The sequence below is a fragment of the Miniopterus schreibersii genome, assembly GCF_964146895.1.
Source record: "Miniopterus schreibersii genome assembly, chromosome: 2".
NCBI classification, from domain to species: domain Eukaryota; kingdom Metazoa; phylum Chordata; class Mammalia; order Chiroptera; family Miniopteridae; genus Miniopterus; species Miniopterus schreibersii.
This window is the reverse complement of record NC_138102.1, coordinates 51,264,028-51,282,284: the sequence shown is the minus strand read 5'-3', so window position 1 is coordinate 51,282,284 and position 18,257 is coordinate 51,264,028. Positions and strand designations below refer to the sequence as shown.

Sequence of the window (18,257 nt, the reverse complement as noted above, 5' to 3'; positions counted from 1 at the left end):
AGTCCCTCCTCCTTATACCATCAAGTAGATACAATCATACCACTTTCCTTTGACTCTTCCTTAAGTATGTAGGATAACCAAAGAGCACTTACATTTCCCAGGTTGCTGCTCGTCACTTCTCCCTCTGATTGGTACCTTGAGCTTCTTTCTCCAGCACTTCATGCACAAACAACTGCTCAAGCCTCCATTCTCCAAAGCATGGCTGACACAAACTTTACCGAGGATCACATAGGGAATTATCACATTGTGAAGAAAAACTTCAAATTAGGTATTTGATCTCACTGCTCCTTAAATGTGTCTGCCTGTGTCCTTCCACATGGGGTACCCTGCTGACCACCTCCCCAACTTCCCATGTGGCTTATAGCAAGGGTATCACCTGTCACCCACCTTCAATCCATGGCTCTTCCTTGGCCCTATCTTCAGGGCCTCAACACTCTTTCTCCATAGGCTCTAATCAAGAGAAGAAAAATATTAACCTCTTCTCCCAGAGACATCACCTGCCCACAAGAAAGATAACCTTTTGCATTTTAATGCAGAGTACTTTAGTTCCTTTGTCCCAAACTCTCCCTTCTATAACAGGACTGGGGGAGAACAACCAGGCCTCCAAAATTGAAATGCAATCTCCCCTAAGGATGTTCTGGAACAACAGGCCCAAATATTAAATAACTTGTTTTGGGTTGTTGTTGTTGTTTTTATCTATTATAAGTACAAACCAATTGGCCAGGACTAGACAGCCCAAAGGAAATGACAATTACCCACAGGAGCAGTTAGGTCCAGATAAGCCAAGCCATAGTGATCAATTACAAGCGAAGAGGCTTGGACAAGTTATCTTGAAGCAGACTTGGGCAACAGGAGTAAGGGAGACAGGCAGTATGTCCCGGAAGTCAGGCAGAGGACCAGGATCCAGAGATCTGCATATATGGAAAATGCGGTTCAGGAACAAACAAGAGAACAAGCTGGGAAGAAGTGTGATTGACTCCCAATCACCTTCTAGGTTCTTCATCTCAAGCTACCAGGAAATTTTGGTTGGCACATTTGTGTGTAGACAATGGTAACTAGCAGAGATGAAGTGGAAGGAGAAGCTGAAATTGTGCCTTAAATACTGTACATGTCATATTTAACTTAACCAATCCACTATTTGGGTGGATTTGATTGTTTCAATTTTTTTTTTACCTTTTTTAAATTTTATTTTTCAATTACAGTTGACATTCAATGTTATTTTATATTAGTTTCAGGTGTACAGTATCGTGGTTAGACAATTATATAACTGATGAAGTAATCTTCCCAATAGCTCGAATACCCACCTGTCAAAATACATGGTTATTACAGTATTATTGACTATATTCCCTATGCTGTACCTTACATCTTCAAGACTATTTTGTAACCACCAATTTGTATTTCTTAATCCCTTCATCTTTTTCACCCAACCCCCTATACCTCTTCCCATCTGGCAACCTTCAGTTTTGTTCTCTGTATCTATGAGTCTGTTTCTGTTTTGTTTGTTTATTTTGTTCTTTAGATTCCACATATAAGTGAAATCATATTATGGTTTTTGTTTCCCTGATTACCTGAGCCAGGTTCTCCAGGAGTGTCCCTTGTACGGATTGTGTGTGACCTCGTGTTGAGCTTTGATTACTGTTGGCACATCAGAGGGTGGGATTGACCCTCAGGCTGGCTGGCTGTGTGGACTGGCCACAAGACAGTATCTGAGTTGCTGTATGGGGGCTGACCTCACAGAGTGAGATTCACCCTAGTGGGGTCCCATGACTGTTGAGATATTGTTTGGCCTTTGCCACTTGTGGAACTTATTGCTTGATGCTCTGCTATGGTCTGAATCCAGACACTGGGTGTGTTGGTTCTGGGGCCTCTTGGAAGGGACTTCAGTGCAGGTCATGTCAGATATTGCCTGTGACCAGCCTGGGACTACCTGTTAGGAGCTACAAAGCAATCCACATTTGGTAGCTGCCTTTGCCAGGCCTGGATGCACATGGTTGGGGCCACATTGCAAACCAAGACTGGCTGCCACCAGTACCCAACCTGGGGCAGGTCAACAAAAGGCCCCAGGCACCCTGAGACCTGCCACGACCTGCTGGCTGCCCTTAGGCGCAGCCACTGAAAGTCTAAGAGTACACAGAGGCTGGCTGCCACCCGCCTGGTGCCTGTGGACCTTTGTGTTGGGCTGGGTCTCAAGGACTCATCAGAGTGGAGCTGTAGAGTTCACCAGGCTGATGCAGATTAGGTTTGGTCTTGTTGGGCAAAGGGCTCAACACAGGAACAATGGCAGCCGTCCCTCCAGCTCTAACCCCAAAGCCACACAACTCAGTTTCTTCCTTCGTGTCACTGGTGTCCCCTGACCCAAGCCTCTGCTAGATTCCAAGGTGAATGTCTGCAAGCGAGTGTCTTTCAGCTGACCCTTTAAGATGATTCCTGGGTTTCCAGCATCCTTCTATCCCACCTGGATGTCTCACAGCTAGATGTTATGTAGGCTCCTCTTCCTGCACTGGAGCCCAGCATGGGGCTGAAACTCCTTGCTCCTCAGGGGGGTACCTCTGCAGCTGAGATATCCCTCCAGATTCTCTACCTTCACCTTTGGGTATAGGACCAGCCCATTTCATGTCTCTGCCCTTCCTACCAGTCTCAAGGTGGCTTCTTCTTTATATCCTTAGTTATAGGACTTCTGTTCAGCTAGTCTTCAGATGTTTATCCAGGTGGACTGTTCTCTGATTTAGTTTTAATTTTCATGTGGTCATGGAGGAAGTGAATGCAGCATCCATCTACTGCATCATCTTGACATTGTTTCCAGTTTTTAACTGTATAAGAAGCAAGGCTTATTTTTTGTTTTTTGCCTAAAATTCCATATATCCATGCTTATTTCCTTAGGATAAGTTTTTAGAAGTGTAATGCCTAGATAAAAGAGTGAATGTTTTTTTAATTTTGACATACTGTTACTGAAAAACCCAGCTTCTCACCACTTGAAAGCCAATACTTAAGAGACAAGTGTTGGGTGGAAAGGAAATGTTGCTTTATTCAGAAAGCCAGAAACCGGAGAAAATGGGGAACTAATGTTCAAAAACCATCTCTGAAGTTCTGAACCAAGCAGAAGAGTTTTGAAGAGAGGAAGGGAGGAAACAGCAGGAGCTATGTGCTGGCCCATGCAGCCAGTATCCAGTTAATCTTTTTCTTAATTACACAAAGACTTGCTTGTGTCAGGGTTACTATTCTTCTTTGTGGTTAGGTAAACATTCTGGAAACCTCTGGTTCCTCAAAATAACTGTAATTGGGAAGTGTTGAAATAGTAGAAATTTCAGGGTTAGAACAAAGAAAGAGATTGTGTTTGAGAGGAGTGATGGGTATAAAAGGCAATCACATGGAAAATGAATTACTCCTTGGATTCACTCCTGAGACAAAGCCCTTCTTTAGACCATGAAGCTCAAGGTATTTCTATATTTTATGTGGCTTATTTAAATTGGTTTTCTAGCTTACCTCTTATTTTCTCAATTTCCTAACTATTTACCAAAAGCCTACTCCTCATCATCCCATGTTCCCTCCCTTGGCAGATGGCACTGCTGTTTCCCCATGCAGAACCTGAGCTGCTGCGGCAGTCTCTTATCTACCCATCTCAGATTCCTTCTCTACACAATTGCTTACAGAAAGCTTTTCAAAACACAGTGGGTTGTTTTTTTTGTTTGTTTGTTTGCTTGTTTTGAATCTTTTATTTTTTTATTTAAAAAATTTTTAGTGTTGACATTATTGCAGGAGTCCCCCTTCCCACTCCCCCACCCCACCTTTGCCCACCTCAACCCTCCCCCACCTACCACTTCCTTGGCCTTTACCAAATTATTGTCCATTTCCATATGGGGTATGCGTATATGTTCTTTAGCTATTTCTTTCACCTTCTTTATCCAGTCACCCCTCCACCTACCTCCCCTTGGGCATCATTTAGCCTGTTCCATGTATTCATGCTTCTGGTTCCATTTTGTTCATCAGTTTATTTTGCTCATTAAATCCCACATATTAGTGAGATCATATGGTATTTGTCTTTCCCTGACTGGCTTATTTCACTTAGCATAATTATCTCCAGGTCCATCCATGCTGTTGCAAAGGGTAAGACTTCCTTCTTTTTTACAGCCACATAGTACTCCATGGTGTAAAATGACCCACAGCTTTTTTATCCACTCATCTACTGATGGGCACTTGGGCTGTTTCCAGATCTTAACTATTGTAAATTGTACTACTATGTACATTGGGGTGCATATTTTCTTTGTGATTAGTGTTTCACGATCCTTATGACATATTCCCAGAAGTGGGATTGCTGAGTCAAAAGGCAGTTCCACTTTTAGTTTTTTGAGGAAACTCCATACTGTTTTCCATAGTGGCTGCACCAGTCAACATTCCCATCAGTAGTGCACAAGGATTCCCTTTTCTCCACACCCTCACCAGCACTTGTAGTTCATTGATTTTCTGATAGTAGCCATTCTGGCAGGTGTGAGGTGATCCCTCATTGTAGTTTTTATTTGCATCTCTCTGATAATTAATGAGCATTTTTTCATATGTCTATTGGCCATCTGTATGTCCTCTTTGGAGAAGTGTCTATTCAGGTCCTTCACCCATTTTTAAATTGGATTGTTTATCTTCCCGGTATTGAGTTGTATTAAGTTCTTTATATATTTTGGGAATTAACCCCTTATTGGATGTATCATTGGCAAATATGTTCTCTCATACCATAGGTTCTGTTTTTATTTTGTTGATGGTTTCTTTTGCTGTGCAGAAGCTTTTAAGTTTGATGTACTCCCAATTATTTATCTTTTCCTTAGTTTCCCTTGCCTTTGGAGACATACTGGCAAAAATATTGCTGCAAGAGATGTCTGAGATTTTACTACCTATGTTTTCTTTTCCAAGTCTTATGATTTCCCAACTTACATTTAAGTCTTTTACCCATTTTGAATTCATTCTTGTGTATGGTGTAAGTTGGTGGTCTAGTTTCATTTTTTTGCATGTATCCATCCAATTTTCCCAACACAATTTATTGATGAGACTCTCTTTACTCCACCGTATGCTCTTGCCTTCTTTGTCAAATATTAATTGACCATAAAGGTGTGGGTTGATTTCTGGGCTCTCTGTTGTGTTCCATTGATCTACATGCCTGTTATTATGCCAGTACCTGGTTGTTTTGATTAGAATGAACTTGTAGCATAGTTTGAAATCCAGTATTGTGATACCTCCAACTTTGTTCTTCTTTCTCAACGTTGCTGCAGCTATTTGGCGGTGGGGTTTTTTTGTGTGTTTTTTTGGTTCCATATAAATTTTTGGAACATTTTTTCTAGTTCTGTGAAATATGCCATTGGTGTTTTAATAGGATTGCATTGAATCTATAGATTGCTTTGGATGTTTCAGTGATGTTCATTGTTCCAATCCATGAACATGGTATGTGCTTCCACTTGTTTGTGTCTTCCTTAATTTCTTTCTTCAATGTCATATAGTCCTTCTAGTATAAGTCTTTTACGTTCTTGATTAAATGTATTCCTAGGAACCTTATTTTTTTGTTGTTGCAATAGTAAATGGGATTATTTTCTTAGTTTCTCTTTCTGAGAGTTGATTATTAGTGTGTAAAAAATGCCATGGATTTCTGATGTTGATTTTGTATCCTGTAACTTGCATTTATTAAATGCAAGTTACAGGATACAGGACAAATTCACTTATTAAATCTAGTAGGTTTTTTATGGATATTTAGGGTTTTCTATGTACAATATCATGTATTCTGCAAATAATGACAGTTTCACTTCCTCCTTTCCAATTTGGGTGCTTTTTATTCCTTCTTCTTGTCTGATCTCTATGGCTAGAACATCCAGTGTACTATGTTGAGTGGGAGTGGTGAAAGCAGGCATCCCCACCTTGTTCCTGATCTTAAGGGAAACGTTTTTAGTTTTTTCCCATTGAATGTGATATTGGCTGTAGATTTTTCATATATGGCCTATATTATGTTGAGGTTTGATCCCTGTATTCCCACTTTCCTAAGAGTTTTTGTCAAAAATGGGTGCTGGATTTTATCAAATGCTTTTTTTGCATCTATTGATATGATCATGTGATTTTTATCTTTCATTTTGTTTATGTGGTGTATCACATTTATTGATTTGCGTATATTGTACCAGCCTCCCATCCCCAGAATAAATCCCGCTTGATCATGGTGTATGATTTTCCTAATGTATTACTGAATCTGGTTTGCTAATATTTTGTTGAGGATTTTAACATCTATATTTACCAGAGATACTGGACTATAATTTTCTTTCTTTGTTGTGTCTTTATCTGGTTTTGGTTTTAGAATAATGTTGGCCTCATAAAAACAGCTTGGAAGTCTTCCCTCCTCTTGAATTTTTTCAAATAGTTTGAGGAGGATAGGTGTTAGTTCTTTGAATGTTTGGTAAAATTCGCCTGTGAAGCCATCAGGTCCAGGACATTTGTTTGCTGGAAGATTTATTATTACTTCGATTTCATTAGTTGTTATTGATCTATTCAGGTGTTCTGCTTCTTCCTGATTAAGTTTTGGAAGATTGAATGTTTCTAGGAATTTGTTGATTTCACCCAGGTTGTCTATTTTGTTGGCATATGGTTGTTCATAATATTTTCTTACAATCCTTTGTTTTCCTGTGGTGTCAGTTGTTACCTCTTTTGTTTCCGATTTTATTTATTTGGTCCTCTCTCTTTGTTTCTTGATGAGTCTGGTTAAAGGCTCATCAATCTTGTTTATCCTATCAAAAAACCAGCTTTTGGTTTCATTGATCTTTTGTATTTTTTTTAGTCTCTATGTCATTTATATCTGCTCTGATTTTTATTATTTCCTTCCTTCTACATGCTCTGGGCTCTTCCTGCAGTTCTCTTTCCTATTATTTTAGGTGTAGGGTTAGATTATTTACTAGAGATTTTTCTTGCTTCTTGAGGTAGGCCTGTAATGCTATAAAATTCTCTCTCAGGACTGCTTTTACTATGTCCTATAGATTTCCGGTGGTTGGGTGTTCACTTTCATTTGTCTCCACATAATTTTTTATTTATTTCTTGATCTCATTGGTAACCCATTCATTGTTTAATAACATGCTATTTAGCCTCCATGTGTTTGTGTATTTTTTATCTTTTTTATTGTGGTTGATTTCTAGTTTCATGCCATTGTGGTCAGAGAGGATGCTTGATACGACTTCAATCTTCTTGTACTTATAGAGACTTATTTTGTGTCTTAACATGTGGTCTATCTTTGAAAATGTTCCATGTGCACTTGAGAAGAATGTGTATTCTGCTGCTTTGGGATGAAATGTTCTGTAAATATTAATTAAATCCACCTCATCTAGTGTGTCATTTAAGATTTCTGTTTCCTTGTTGATTTTCTGTCCGGAAGATCTATCCATTGATGACACTGGAGTGTTAAAATCCCCTACTATGACTGTATTGCTGTCAATATCACCCTTAAAGCCCACCAAAAGTTTTTTTATATATACTTAGGTGCTCACATATTGAGTACATATACATTATAAGGGTTATATCCTCTTACTGTATTGGCCCCTTTATTATTATGTAGTGACCTTTGTCTCTTGCTATGGCCTTTGTTTTGAAATCTATTTTGTTAGATATAAGTACTGCTACCCCAGCTTTTTTTTCTTTTCCATTTGCATAGAATATTTTTTTCCGTCCCTTCCCTTTCAGCCTGTTCATATCTTTTTTTGTGAGGTGGATCTCTTGTAGACAACATATATATAGGCTGTGTTTTCTTATCCATTCAGCTACCTTGTGTCTTTTTATTGGAGCATTTAATCTATTTACATTTAAGGTTATTATTGATAGGTACTTATTTATTGCCATTTTTAATCCCTATGCCCCCCCCCCAATTTCTTTTTCTTCTAAAAGCAGACTCTTTAGTATTTCTTGCAATGCTGGTTTTGTGGTAATGAACACCTTTAGTCTTCTTTTATTTAGGAAGCTCTTTATTTCACCTTCTATTTTAAATGATAACCTTGCTGGATAGCGCAGTCTTTGTTGCAGGTTCTTGCTTTTCATTACTTTGAGTACTTCATGCCACCCTTCTGGCCTGAATTGTTTCTGTTGAGAAATCAGTTGACAGCCTTATGGGAACTCCTTTGTTGGTAATTGATTGTTACACTCTTGCTGCCTTTAAGATTTTCTCTTGCCTGGCTGGGCATGGCTCAGCAGTTGAGCATCGACCTAGAATTCAGGAGATCAAGGTTTGATTCTCAGTCAGGGCACATGCCTGGGTTGCAGGCTCAATCCCCAGTCAGGGGTGTGCAGGAGGCAGTCAATCAATGACTCTCTCATCATTGATGTTTCTATCTCTCTCCCTCTCCCTTCCTCTCTCTGAAATCAATAAAGATATATTTTAAAAAAGAGAGAGAGTAAAAAAAAATTAAAACACTAGTATTTTTTTTTTTAATTCTCTTTGTATTGTTTAATCTTGGTAATTTTAATTATGATGTGTCTAGGTGTGGATTTCTTTGTTTTTATTTTGTTTGGGACTCCTGTGCTTCCGGAACTTGTGTGACCTTTTCCTTCACCAGGTTAGGGAAGTTTCCTGTCATTATTACTTCAAACAAGTTCTCTATCCCTTGTTTGCTTTCTTCTCCTACTGGGACCCCTATGATGCAGATGTTGTTAAGTTTCATGTTGTCCCAAAGGTTCCTTAAACTATCCTCCTGCTTTTTAATTATTTTGTCTTTTTTCTGTTCTGATTAAGTGATTTTTTTAAATTTTGTCTTCTAATTCACTAATTCAATCCTCTGCCTCATCCAAACTACTGATTATTTGTTCCAGTGAATTTTGTATTCCAGATATGGCATTCTTTATTCTGCCTGGTTATTTTTCATGGTTTTTAAATCCTTATTCATGCCGTTGTTGTTTTCCCTAAGTTTCTTGAGCATTCTTATAACCATTGATTGGAACCCTCTATCTGATAAATTGCTTGCCTCCACTTCATGTTGCTCTTTTTCTGGCATCTGCTCCTGTTCTTTCAGTTGGGGCCTGTTTCTTTGGCTCCCCATTTTGACTGTCTCTGGTTTTGGGGGGTTTTTTTATGCTTTATATAGCACTGCCATGACCCCCAGTCTTGGTGGGGTGGCTTTCTATAGTAGTTGTCCTGTGGTTCCCAGTGGTGCAGTCTCCTTGATCTTCTGGGCTGGGTGCTCTAGGAATGTCTCTTGTGTGGGGTGTTTGGACCCTCCTGTTATTATTGCATCTTGATTGCTTATGGCCCTTTCATACTTGGGATCAACCCCTAGGCTGGCTGACTATGGGGCTCAACCCTGCCCCAGGTGTGCAAATTACTGTGCAGGTGTAGTCTTGAGGTGTCCTGATAGGCCCAATGGCACTTTCCTTAACCCTTCAGGCTGGGTGTCTATAGAGGTAAACCTTTATTACCATGTATGAGACACTGCGCAGGGGCTATCCCCCAAGGTGCAGTTGTTCCCAGCAGGGTCTGGAGCCTGCTGAGATCCACCTTTGGGTGTGTAGTTTGTGTGTCTAGTTGGGTCAAGCTCTGGTGTGGTCTGAGGCTCACCACTCATTGTGTTGGTTCTGGGTCCTTTTAGGTGGGTTTCAAATGCAGGTCACTGTCAGGTGTTGTGTGTAACTGTCCTTGGGCTTCCCGTGTGTAGTTATCACTCCCTTCACTGTGTGTAGTTACCACTCTCTTCTCTGTCTGCATCTGCTAGACCTGTGTGTTCATGGGAGGGACCAATCTGTGTAAATGGGTTGGCTTCTTTTAGCTTAGAGCTATGGGTAGATCTGCGGTTAGACTTAAGCTCCCCGAGATCTGCCTCCACCTGCCAGCTACTTCACCTCCCCCCTGAAGTTTCCTGGTCTTCCTCCAGAGCCTTCCAAAGAGAGGCTGTAGGATGGATCCAGGCTAACCTAGCTCGGGCTAGTGGGCCTTCTGCTTGGATATTACTTAGTCAGGCACTCAATGAGGGGAAATTAGTTTTTGCTTCAAAACCAAACTCTTCAGTCCCTACCAGAGACTCCAATTCAAATTCCCCCTAAGGGGGGCTTCCTGCAGGTTCAGGTTGGTTATAGCCTGCAGTCTTCTCTGCAGAAGCAGTTTCAGCTGTCCTGGGCTCAGGGGAATTGATCAAAAGAGTCTCTGGTTGAGAATGTTGCAGGCCCCCTCCGCCCTCATTAGGGCACTAAGTGTTTCTCCCATTCCAAAACAGTAGCCTCTGAGGGTCTCACACTTAGAATATCCTGCTTTGAGCCGCTCTCCCATTCCCCACAGAACTGTGCCCAGTGGGACTATCCAGGACTTCAAAGAGCTGAACCAATCAGTATTTTGTTGGGGGTGGTGTTTGCGGCCTGCAGGAATGGGAGACAGGCTCTACCTCTGTTTCTGGGGGCTGCCTGGGGGAACTCACAGGGAGCTCAGATCAGCCTCCCCACTCTAGTCACAGAGCCCAGCTGTCTCCTAGAGAGAAGCCTTCCCCAGGGGATATAGGGGATATAGTCCAATAATCCCCGCACTGTGCAGAACCTATGCCCTCATATCGCCAGTCCAAGAAGGAGAAGTTAGAAAGTTAGCCCATCCCAGGACGATGATTTCTCTGAGCGGCTGGTCTCAGCTAAGTAAGGGGCAGAAATTTCCACCTCCACTCGTGCTCCAGACTCTTCTCAGTGCCGGCCAAAAATCCCTGACCTGTGACCTGCGCTGCTACCCTGTGCCACCAACCCATCAGAAGGGAGCTGTTCCATGGTGAGGGAGGGTTTCTGACCCTGCACTTCAGGTGGATCCTTTCCCCCTTTCTCCACATCAGATAGTTTAGTTACTCACTGGGGTTCTGCCCAATGCCTTTCAAGAAACAAGAGGGTCCCTCAAAGTCACTGCTGAGGGCAGCCCGTGGGCCACTCTGCTGGGCCCAAACACTGCAGCACAGCCTTTCCAGCAGAGTCCATGCAAACATCTCAGGCTGGGGTTGCTAACAATAGGCACATTCCTTCCCTGGAAAAGTGTGGTCCCAGCTTCGCAGGCAGACAGAATTCCCTGGTTCCCTCTGCCCAATGCTATGTGGGCCCTCCTTCCTGTCTCTGCTGCTCTGGATTTGGGATCCCTACGTGGAATTGAAACCCCGCACTCCCAAGGGGAGGGAGCTTTGCAGCCTATATCACACAGGCTGAGGCCCACCACACCTGCTCCTGGTGGGTTCCCCTTTCTGCAACTCCTCTCCTCTTACCAGTCTCTACATGGTTTCTTCAGTGCTCATTAGATATAATATGTCCAGTCAACTGCACTTTACCTGGTCTTTCAAGTTGATTGTGAAGTACTTTGGCTGTAAATCTGGTTCCCCAGCCTCCGGCTATGCTGCAGCCATCTTGGGGGGTCACCCAAACACAGTTCTGGTCATATCCCTGCCTTTCTTAAGGCAGCACTATGGCTCCCTGTTGACATCAAAGTTTTAGCATAATGTAACTTTCACTACTCAGTCCACATCCATTCTCCCTCTCACCTCTGACTCCTGCATGCAGCTCTGCAGCTGGGGTTTGCCGAGTTCGCTGCCCCTCCACACGCACACTTCCAAGCCCTGGCCCTGCTCTGCCTCTGCCTATGACACTCCTCAGTCCCAGCACCTTCCCCTGGCTGACTCCCACAGGTGTCCCTAACCAGCTCAGGTATCAATGCCTCCAGGTAGCCACCAACAAAGAGCAGGCAGTGCATCTGAGTGTGCTTTTCAATCTCCTAGTAGCCTTGTAAAATATAAGACACTGATGGCATTCATTTTAATAATGTGTTTTATTTAACCAATACTTTCCAAATATTATCATTTCAGAATGTAATCAATAGCCTTCAAAATCCAGTGTTTATTTACTGTTTGAAATATCTCAATTTGGACTAGAAACATTTCAAATGCTCAGGAGCATATGTGGACTTGACAGCACTAGAGCACTCGGGAATCACAATGACCTCTAAATGAACCCACAGCTGCTAATGCTGGGGAGGGTCTAATCCTCGAGGCCTGGAGTGGGACCAGAAACGTTCATTTTCAACAAGAACCCCAAGTGTTTCTGATGTCCGTGTTCCTCTGACCACACTTTAAGAAGCAGGGCCTTAAGAGCTAGAGGTACCAGCTTTGGAGTTAGACCCTTAAGGGCTTGTGCCCAGACTCCACCATTTAAAAGCTATGTATCTTAGTGACATTACCTTTCTTGACCTCGGTCTCTGCACCTGCAAAGGGAGACTCACAATAAATACCTACCCAGGGACTTGTGGGTATTACATGGATACTGTATTTTAAAAGGTTAGCACAATACTTGACACATACCGAAAATGGCTGTTACCAGCCGTCTGAATGCACACATGCACGCCCCGCCCAGCTATGCCTGCTTTATGGGCCAGACGCCCCCGATCGTCCCCTGCTGATTCTCTGTGCTTCCCTCCACTATCACCCCACCTCACTCTGTGGTCATCATCTGCTTGCTAATCTGTGTCCTCAACTTGACTGAGGACAGAAACTGGCTATTCTGTATGCCCACTTCCCTTTTTCTCACACACAGCAGGTGCTCAGTACACATCATTTTTTAGAAATTGAACTTAATTTGATCAACTGAGTTTCCTCTAGTGGAAAAAACTCTTTACTTAAAAGCACCTCAAGTTCTCATCTATAAAGGATGTATGCGCATGCACAGTGAGTGTAGCACTGTCCTAACACTCTTCCCTTTAAAGTCTGCCACAGAAAGCTTTGCCAAAGTGATCCATGGCTTGAAAGTGGGACACCTGACGGATCGCGTTATTCAGAGGAGCAAGCGGATGATTCTGGATACGCTGGGCGTTGGGTTCCTGGGCACCAGTACAGAAGTGTTTCACAAAGCCAACAAATATAGTCAAGTAAGAAACTCATGTCTGCCTTAGAGATGAAAGCAAGTGTGCACACATGCCTGCTCATGAGCGTACCTGTGAGTGTACCAGAGCTGCGTGTGCGTTCTACTGCTCTGCCCTTCCTTTTAGGGATATATAGCATTGTTGTATATAGTTTTATGCTTTTCTGTGCTCTATTACCTGAGTTTTAATATTCATCCATATATTTTACTAAGTCACTCTCTTATTCCTTTTTTAAAATTTTTTTTAAACATGTCTTTATTGATTTCAGAGAAAGGAAAAGAGAGGGAGGGAGAGAGAGAGAAACATCAGTGATGAGAGAGTCATTGATCGGCTGCCTCCTGCATGCCCCCTGATGGGGATCAAGCCCACAACCCGGGCATGTGCCCTGACTGGGAATCGAACCCCGATCTCCTGGATCCTAGGTTGATGCTTAACCGCTGAGCAATGCCGGCTGGGCCAAAGTCTCTCTCTTAAGGCCAGTCTTCACACTGGTAATATCTCATAGTTTATTACTATGATGGCTGAAAGCATTTTTTATCTGAGAGCCTTAGAAGCAATAACACCTACCCCAGGTGATTTGTTCATGCAAAGACTTTGAGAGTCCCTGGAGAAAAGGCTGGGCCAGCACTCTGAGCAGGGTGGGTGTGTATGTGGGAGACGTAGCAGCCACTCTACAGAGGATGTGCTTGGTAGAGACAGCTCACTTTCCCCAGTACCTACCCACAGGAGTAAATAAGAGTACATTCAGACTCCACTCCCTGGAGCACTTGGGAATCATGGTCTGGGATCGAGCAACAGCATCTCTCCTCCCTTCCATGGAGAAAGGCGTGGATTGTTCTACAAGGAAGGGGAGAATCAAATGATTAAGGCCTTGAGCTAATGTAGCACGAAGGGTTCAATAGGGACTAAGGGTGAAGAGGGCCTCCCGCGGTGGGCTTGGCGCGCGTGCTCACACTCAGCGTCACTGACTGGTATCCTTTCGTTCCAGATCTACAGCTCCAACATGTCCAGCACAGTTTGGGGCCAGCCGACGTTGAGGCTCCCACCGACATACGCTGCTTTTGTTAATGGTGTTGCTGTAAGGAGGTTTCCATGTCTTTTCAACTATTAGACAAGCATAATAATTTTCAGAGCTAGGAAATATCTCAGAAATCACCCGATTTCCATATTTTACTGATGACATCATTGAAATTCATAGAGATGACGTGGCCTGCCCTCTCTTCTATGTAGTAATTTTAGTTTTCATTTTTTAGTACGGAATTGATGCTTTCCAAATAAATTGTGAAGTAGAGGAAATAAGATTGGATTTAGATAAAACCCCTTCTAAGGTATCTCAACTCTAAACTCTGAATATATATAGTAGAGAACATAAAATCCAATATCCATACTCAATTCCTTCTCAATTCCTTTTGTGGTGGCCAGTACCACTTTCTAGCCAGTAACCAGCCTTTCATTCACTCATTTATTCATTTAACAAATATTTACTGAGAAAGAAATAATGGCTATATGATATCTATATTTTCTGAAACAAAAATCAGCATTTCTTGTCTGAGAGACAATTTTTATGCTTTTTTTTTTTTTTTCTGTGTATCAAGGGCAGTACACAAGATATAATTTGGACATGAACGTGTTGGGATTTCTGAGATATATTTATGGTTTGGGGTGACAGTAGCTCAGGATATTGAAAGTCAAACCCAATGGTGCATCCAAGGAATAAATGTCCAATAAACAGTAGAAAATGCACCAACTACATCCAATAAACACAAAAATCTATTTTTAAATGAACTTCTAGTTATTACTATTTCATATAAGAAAAAAGCAAATGGCTGGGATAAAGAATAAAACCTTATACCAGAAAATAATGATTTTAAATGTAGCTTAGTATATAATCTTGGTTCAAGAATTCTTTCAACTTCTCCATAAGTTTAAAATTATTTCATAATAAAAGGTACAAAAATATATTGCCTGATATAAGTTTTAGTGCAACTTGTTTAAAGGGTGAGAGAGGAAGGGAAGGAGGGAAGGAGGAGCAGCCACCTAATTCCACAGCTTTGTTTATAAGGGGAAATAGATCTTTTCAGGGGCAGTGGCAGAGAGCTCTGGTCACTTGGGTAGGACCCAAGCAGCTTAGGGCTCACTAGCTGCCTCCCAAGGTACCACCTACTCTTGGCAGAGGACAGTATGTCCAGTGTCGAGCTATGTGATCAAGAACCGCAGCCAGTTCATAGGCTTTATTTTCAGAGAATCAGATCTAAAAATCTCCCATTAAACAAGGTTATTACTAAATTAAGTGCTTACTGGTCCAAAAGTCATTGCATTCAGGGAAATACATTTTGGTTTTCGGTTGTTCTTTGTGTGTCTGTTTACATAGATTCACTCAATGGATTTTGATGACACGTGGTATCCTGCCACTCATCCTTCTGGAGCTGTCCTTCCTGTCCTCATGGCTTTATCAGAAGCCCTACCTCCAAGTCCAAAGTTTTCTGGCCTTGACCTGCTGCTTGCTTTCAATATTGGAATTGAAGTGCAAGGCCGATTAATGAATTTCTCCAAGGAAGCCAAAGACATACCAAAAAGGTATGGAAAATGTTTGCCCTACGATGACACAGCCATATTCCCCTTCATCTGTCAATCATACCTCTGTAGAGCTTTCTGATGTAAAGGTTGGCTCAGTTGAAGATGTTAACATTAGTGCTAGCAGATAAATCAGGTCACCAGTCACATATCAAACCATATATAGAATGGTACAACTTCAGAAGTGCTAACGAAAATTCTCCTTTGGGTTTAGAAAGTCAACTAGGACCATGAAATAAATTGGGGTTTCTCACCCCAGGGTGACTCACGTCATTCTGGCATCTGTGGATACTCTGAATATTCCTGGTCCCATCAAAGCAGAATCTACTTTGATATTCGTTAGGGTTCCTCAGACTAATGAGAACATACAGAATATCCTAAACATGACTGTTCAACCCATAAATCAAGAGTGGTCAAATGTCGGCTGTATCATATGGTTCAATACAGTATTTATCTTGCCACTCGGTCCACCCTGCTAGGAGAGGTGTAAACTGGAATATTGACTGAACTTCCATAGTTTCTACATGGCCCTTAATTTTTATAGTTGCTTACATGGACTTTCAGCAATCAACAACTTTTGCCTTTCTCCAGTAATTGTAAAAGTATCATTTATAAAGAATTTACTGTTTCAGGCACTATTGTAAGCATATGGATTCATTCAAAACTTACAAAACCCTGTGAGTTAGATACTATTATTGTTACCATTTTATGTAAGAGAAAACAGGTAGAGAGAAGCTGAATAACTGTCCCCAAGATCACCCAGCTAATACGTGGAAGAGCTGAGATTTGAACCCAGGCAGTATGGCTCCATTAGCTAAGTTCCTGATCACTACACTATACTGCCTCCTGGTGGGCGAGGTTTATAAGTCTCCAACTCTGCTTTTTTGCTTTTCTGCCTTTCAGATTCCATCCCCCATCAGTGGTAGGAACTTTGGGTAGTGCTGCTGCTGCATCCAAGATTTTAAGGCTCAGCACGACAAAGTGCCAGGAAGCCTTGGCTATTGCTGTTTCTCATGCCGGAGCACCCATGGCAAATGCTGCCACTCAGATCAAGCCTTTTCATATGGGCAATGCTGCCAGGCATGGGATAGAAGCTGTTTTTCTGGCAATGTTGGGTCTCCAAGGAAACAAGCAGGTCTTGGACATACAGACTGGATTTGGGGCGTTTTATGGCAACTATTCCCCAAATGTCCTTCCAAACCTTGATTCTTACACCTGGCTCCTAGACCAGCAGGATGTGGCTTTCAAGAGTTTCCCTGCACATTTGGCCACCCACTGGGTGGCAGAGGCAGCTGCGTCTGTGAGAAGGCACCTTGTGACAGACAGAGTCATGCTTCCCATGGACCACATCGAGAGAATTGTGCTCAGAATTCCAGATGTCCAGTATGTCAACCGGCCTTTCCCAGGCTCAGAGCATGAAGCCCGTCACTCTTTCCAGTATGTGGCCTGTTCCATGCTGCTTGATGGTGACATCACGGTTTCATCATTTCACAAACAACAGATCAACAGGCCACAGGTGAGAGAGTTGCTTTGTAAGGTGGAGCTGGAACACCCTCAAGACAACCTGCCAAACTTCAACACACTATACTGTGAGATAAGTGTCACCCTCAAGGATGGAGCCACCTTCATGGAGCGCTCTGATACCTTCTATGGTCACTGGAGGAAGCCATTGAGCCAGAAGGACCTAGAGGCCAAGTTCAGAGCCAACGCCTCCAGGATGCTGTCCTGTGATACAGTAGAAAGACTTATAAAGATAGTAGACAACCTGGAAGGCCTAGAGGACTGTTCTGTGTTAACCACACTTCTGAAAGGGCCCTCTCAATCAGAGATGGCTTCACAATCATGTAGCACTTAACAATTCCATAATACAATCTCCCCTGAGGTTTACCAATATCTAAATGATTTTATATTTGGGGAAATTCAGTGACTTGCCTTACAGAGCAAAGGTCTGATCTTGGTTTGCCCAGAAATAAACATAGCATGGTGGAGAGAGTTTAGACAGAACTGGGTATGCATGGAAAGAGTCTTGTCCTGTAAATTTGCAAGACTGTTCCAATTACCTATAGCAAGATAATACATATGCAAGAAACACAGAGAAATGGATTTTATAAGCATTCACTAAGCTGAATTTCAAGTCACCTGTGACTTGCTTATAAAATTAACCTTTTCAGAGGACTTTTATGAACTTCATGAACCTCAAGGTATAAAAAGAATTTGAACCCGTACATATGTTTGCTGACAGTGAAGAAGGGCTCTGGTCTGTTGTGCCACCTACAGATTTCTTAGACCATGGGTTATAGAGTCTCTCCACAGTGGAGGGGATGCTGTTGGGTTTAAGTATAAGGGCTTAGTGGGTTCAAATTCTACTTCTGCAACTTATTAGATGTATCCTGGGCATGTTACTGGGTATCCTTCTGCCTCAGTATCTCTATTTTGTAAGGCATAAATAAAAACCAGTCTAAAAAACAAAGCAGTTTAGCTCCAGAAGCCATGCTCTTAACCACTATAATATGGCACCTTTCATTATAATTTTTTTGAGAAATGAATAATGAATGAAGAGTCCGAGATGTAATAAAGAATCACAACAAAAAAGTATATATGTCTATAATTAAATAAATATTGATTATATAAAATAATAAAATGTCTTATGAGTTTAAAATTGCAACATTAGCAGGAGAGGTTATAGTTAATGTGTTCTAAATTCCTTGCGTTGTTTAAGAGAAGAGCAAAGCTACTAACTCTAGACTTTGATTTGTAAATATGTATGTTGACATTTTTAGGGTCACTATTATAAAAAAGCAGTAGACTGTATCATTTCCAGGATAAT

The 18,257-nt window shown here is 41.9% G+C and overlaps 1 protein-coding gene across 2 annotated transcripts; it reads left to right on the top strand.

The window, feature by feature from the left end:
* The first annotated feature begins 240 nt into the window (after window positions 1-240).
* On the top strand, window positions 241-18,009 carry ACOD1 (aconitate decarboxylase 1). Of its 2 annotated transcripts, none has more exons than XM_081129210.1 (5): window positions 241-268; window positions 12,701-12,862; window positions 13,845-13,934; window positions 15,228-15,433; window positions 16,334-18,009. In XM_081129210.1, exons 2-5 carry the CDS (start codon window positions 12,785-12,787, stop codon window positions 17,283-17,285), a joined length of 1,326 nt encoding a protein of 441 aa, XP_080985336.1. In that variant the 5' UTR covers window positions 241-268; window positions 12,701-12,784; the 3' UTR covers window positions 17,286-18,009. The 2 variants fall into 2 exon arrangements, with proteins under 2 accessions (XP_080985336.1, XP_080985335.1); XM_081129209.1 differs by lacking the exon at window positions 241-268 and adding an exon at window positions 3,331-3,435.
* The last annotated feature ends 248 nt before the right edge of the window (window positions 18,010-18,257 follow it).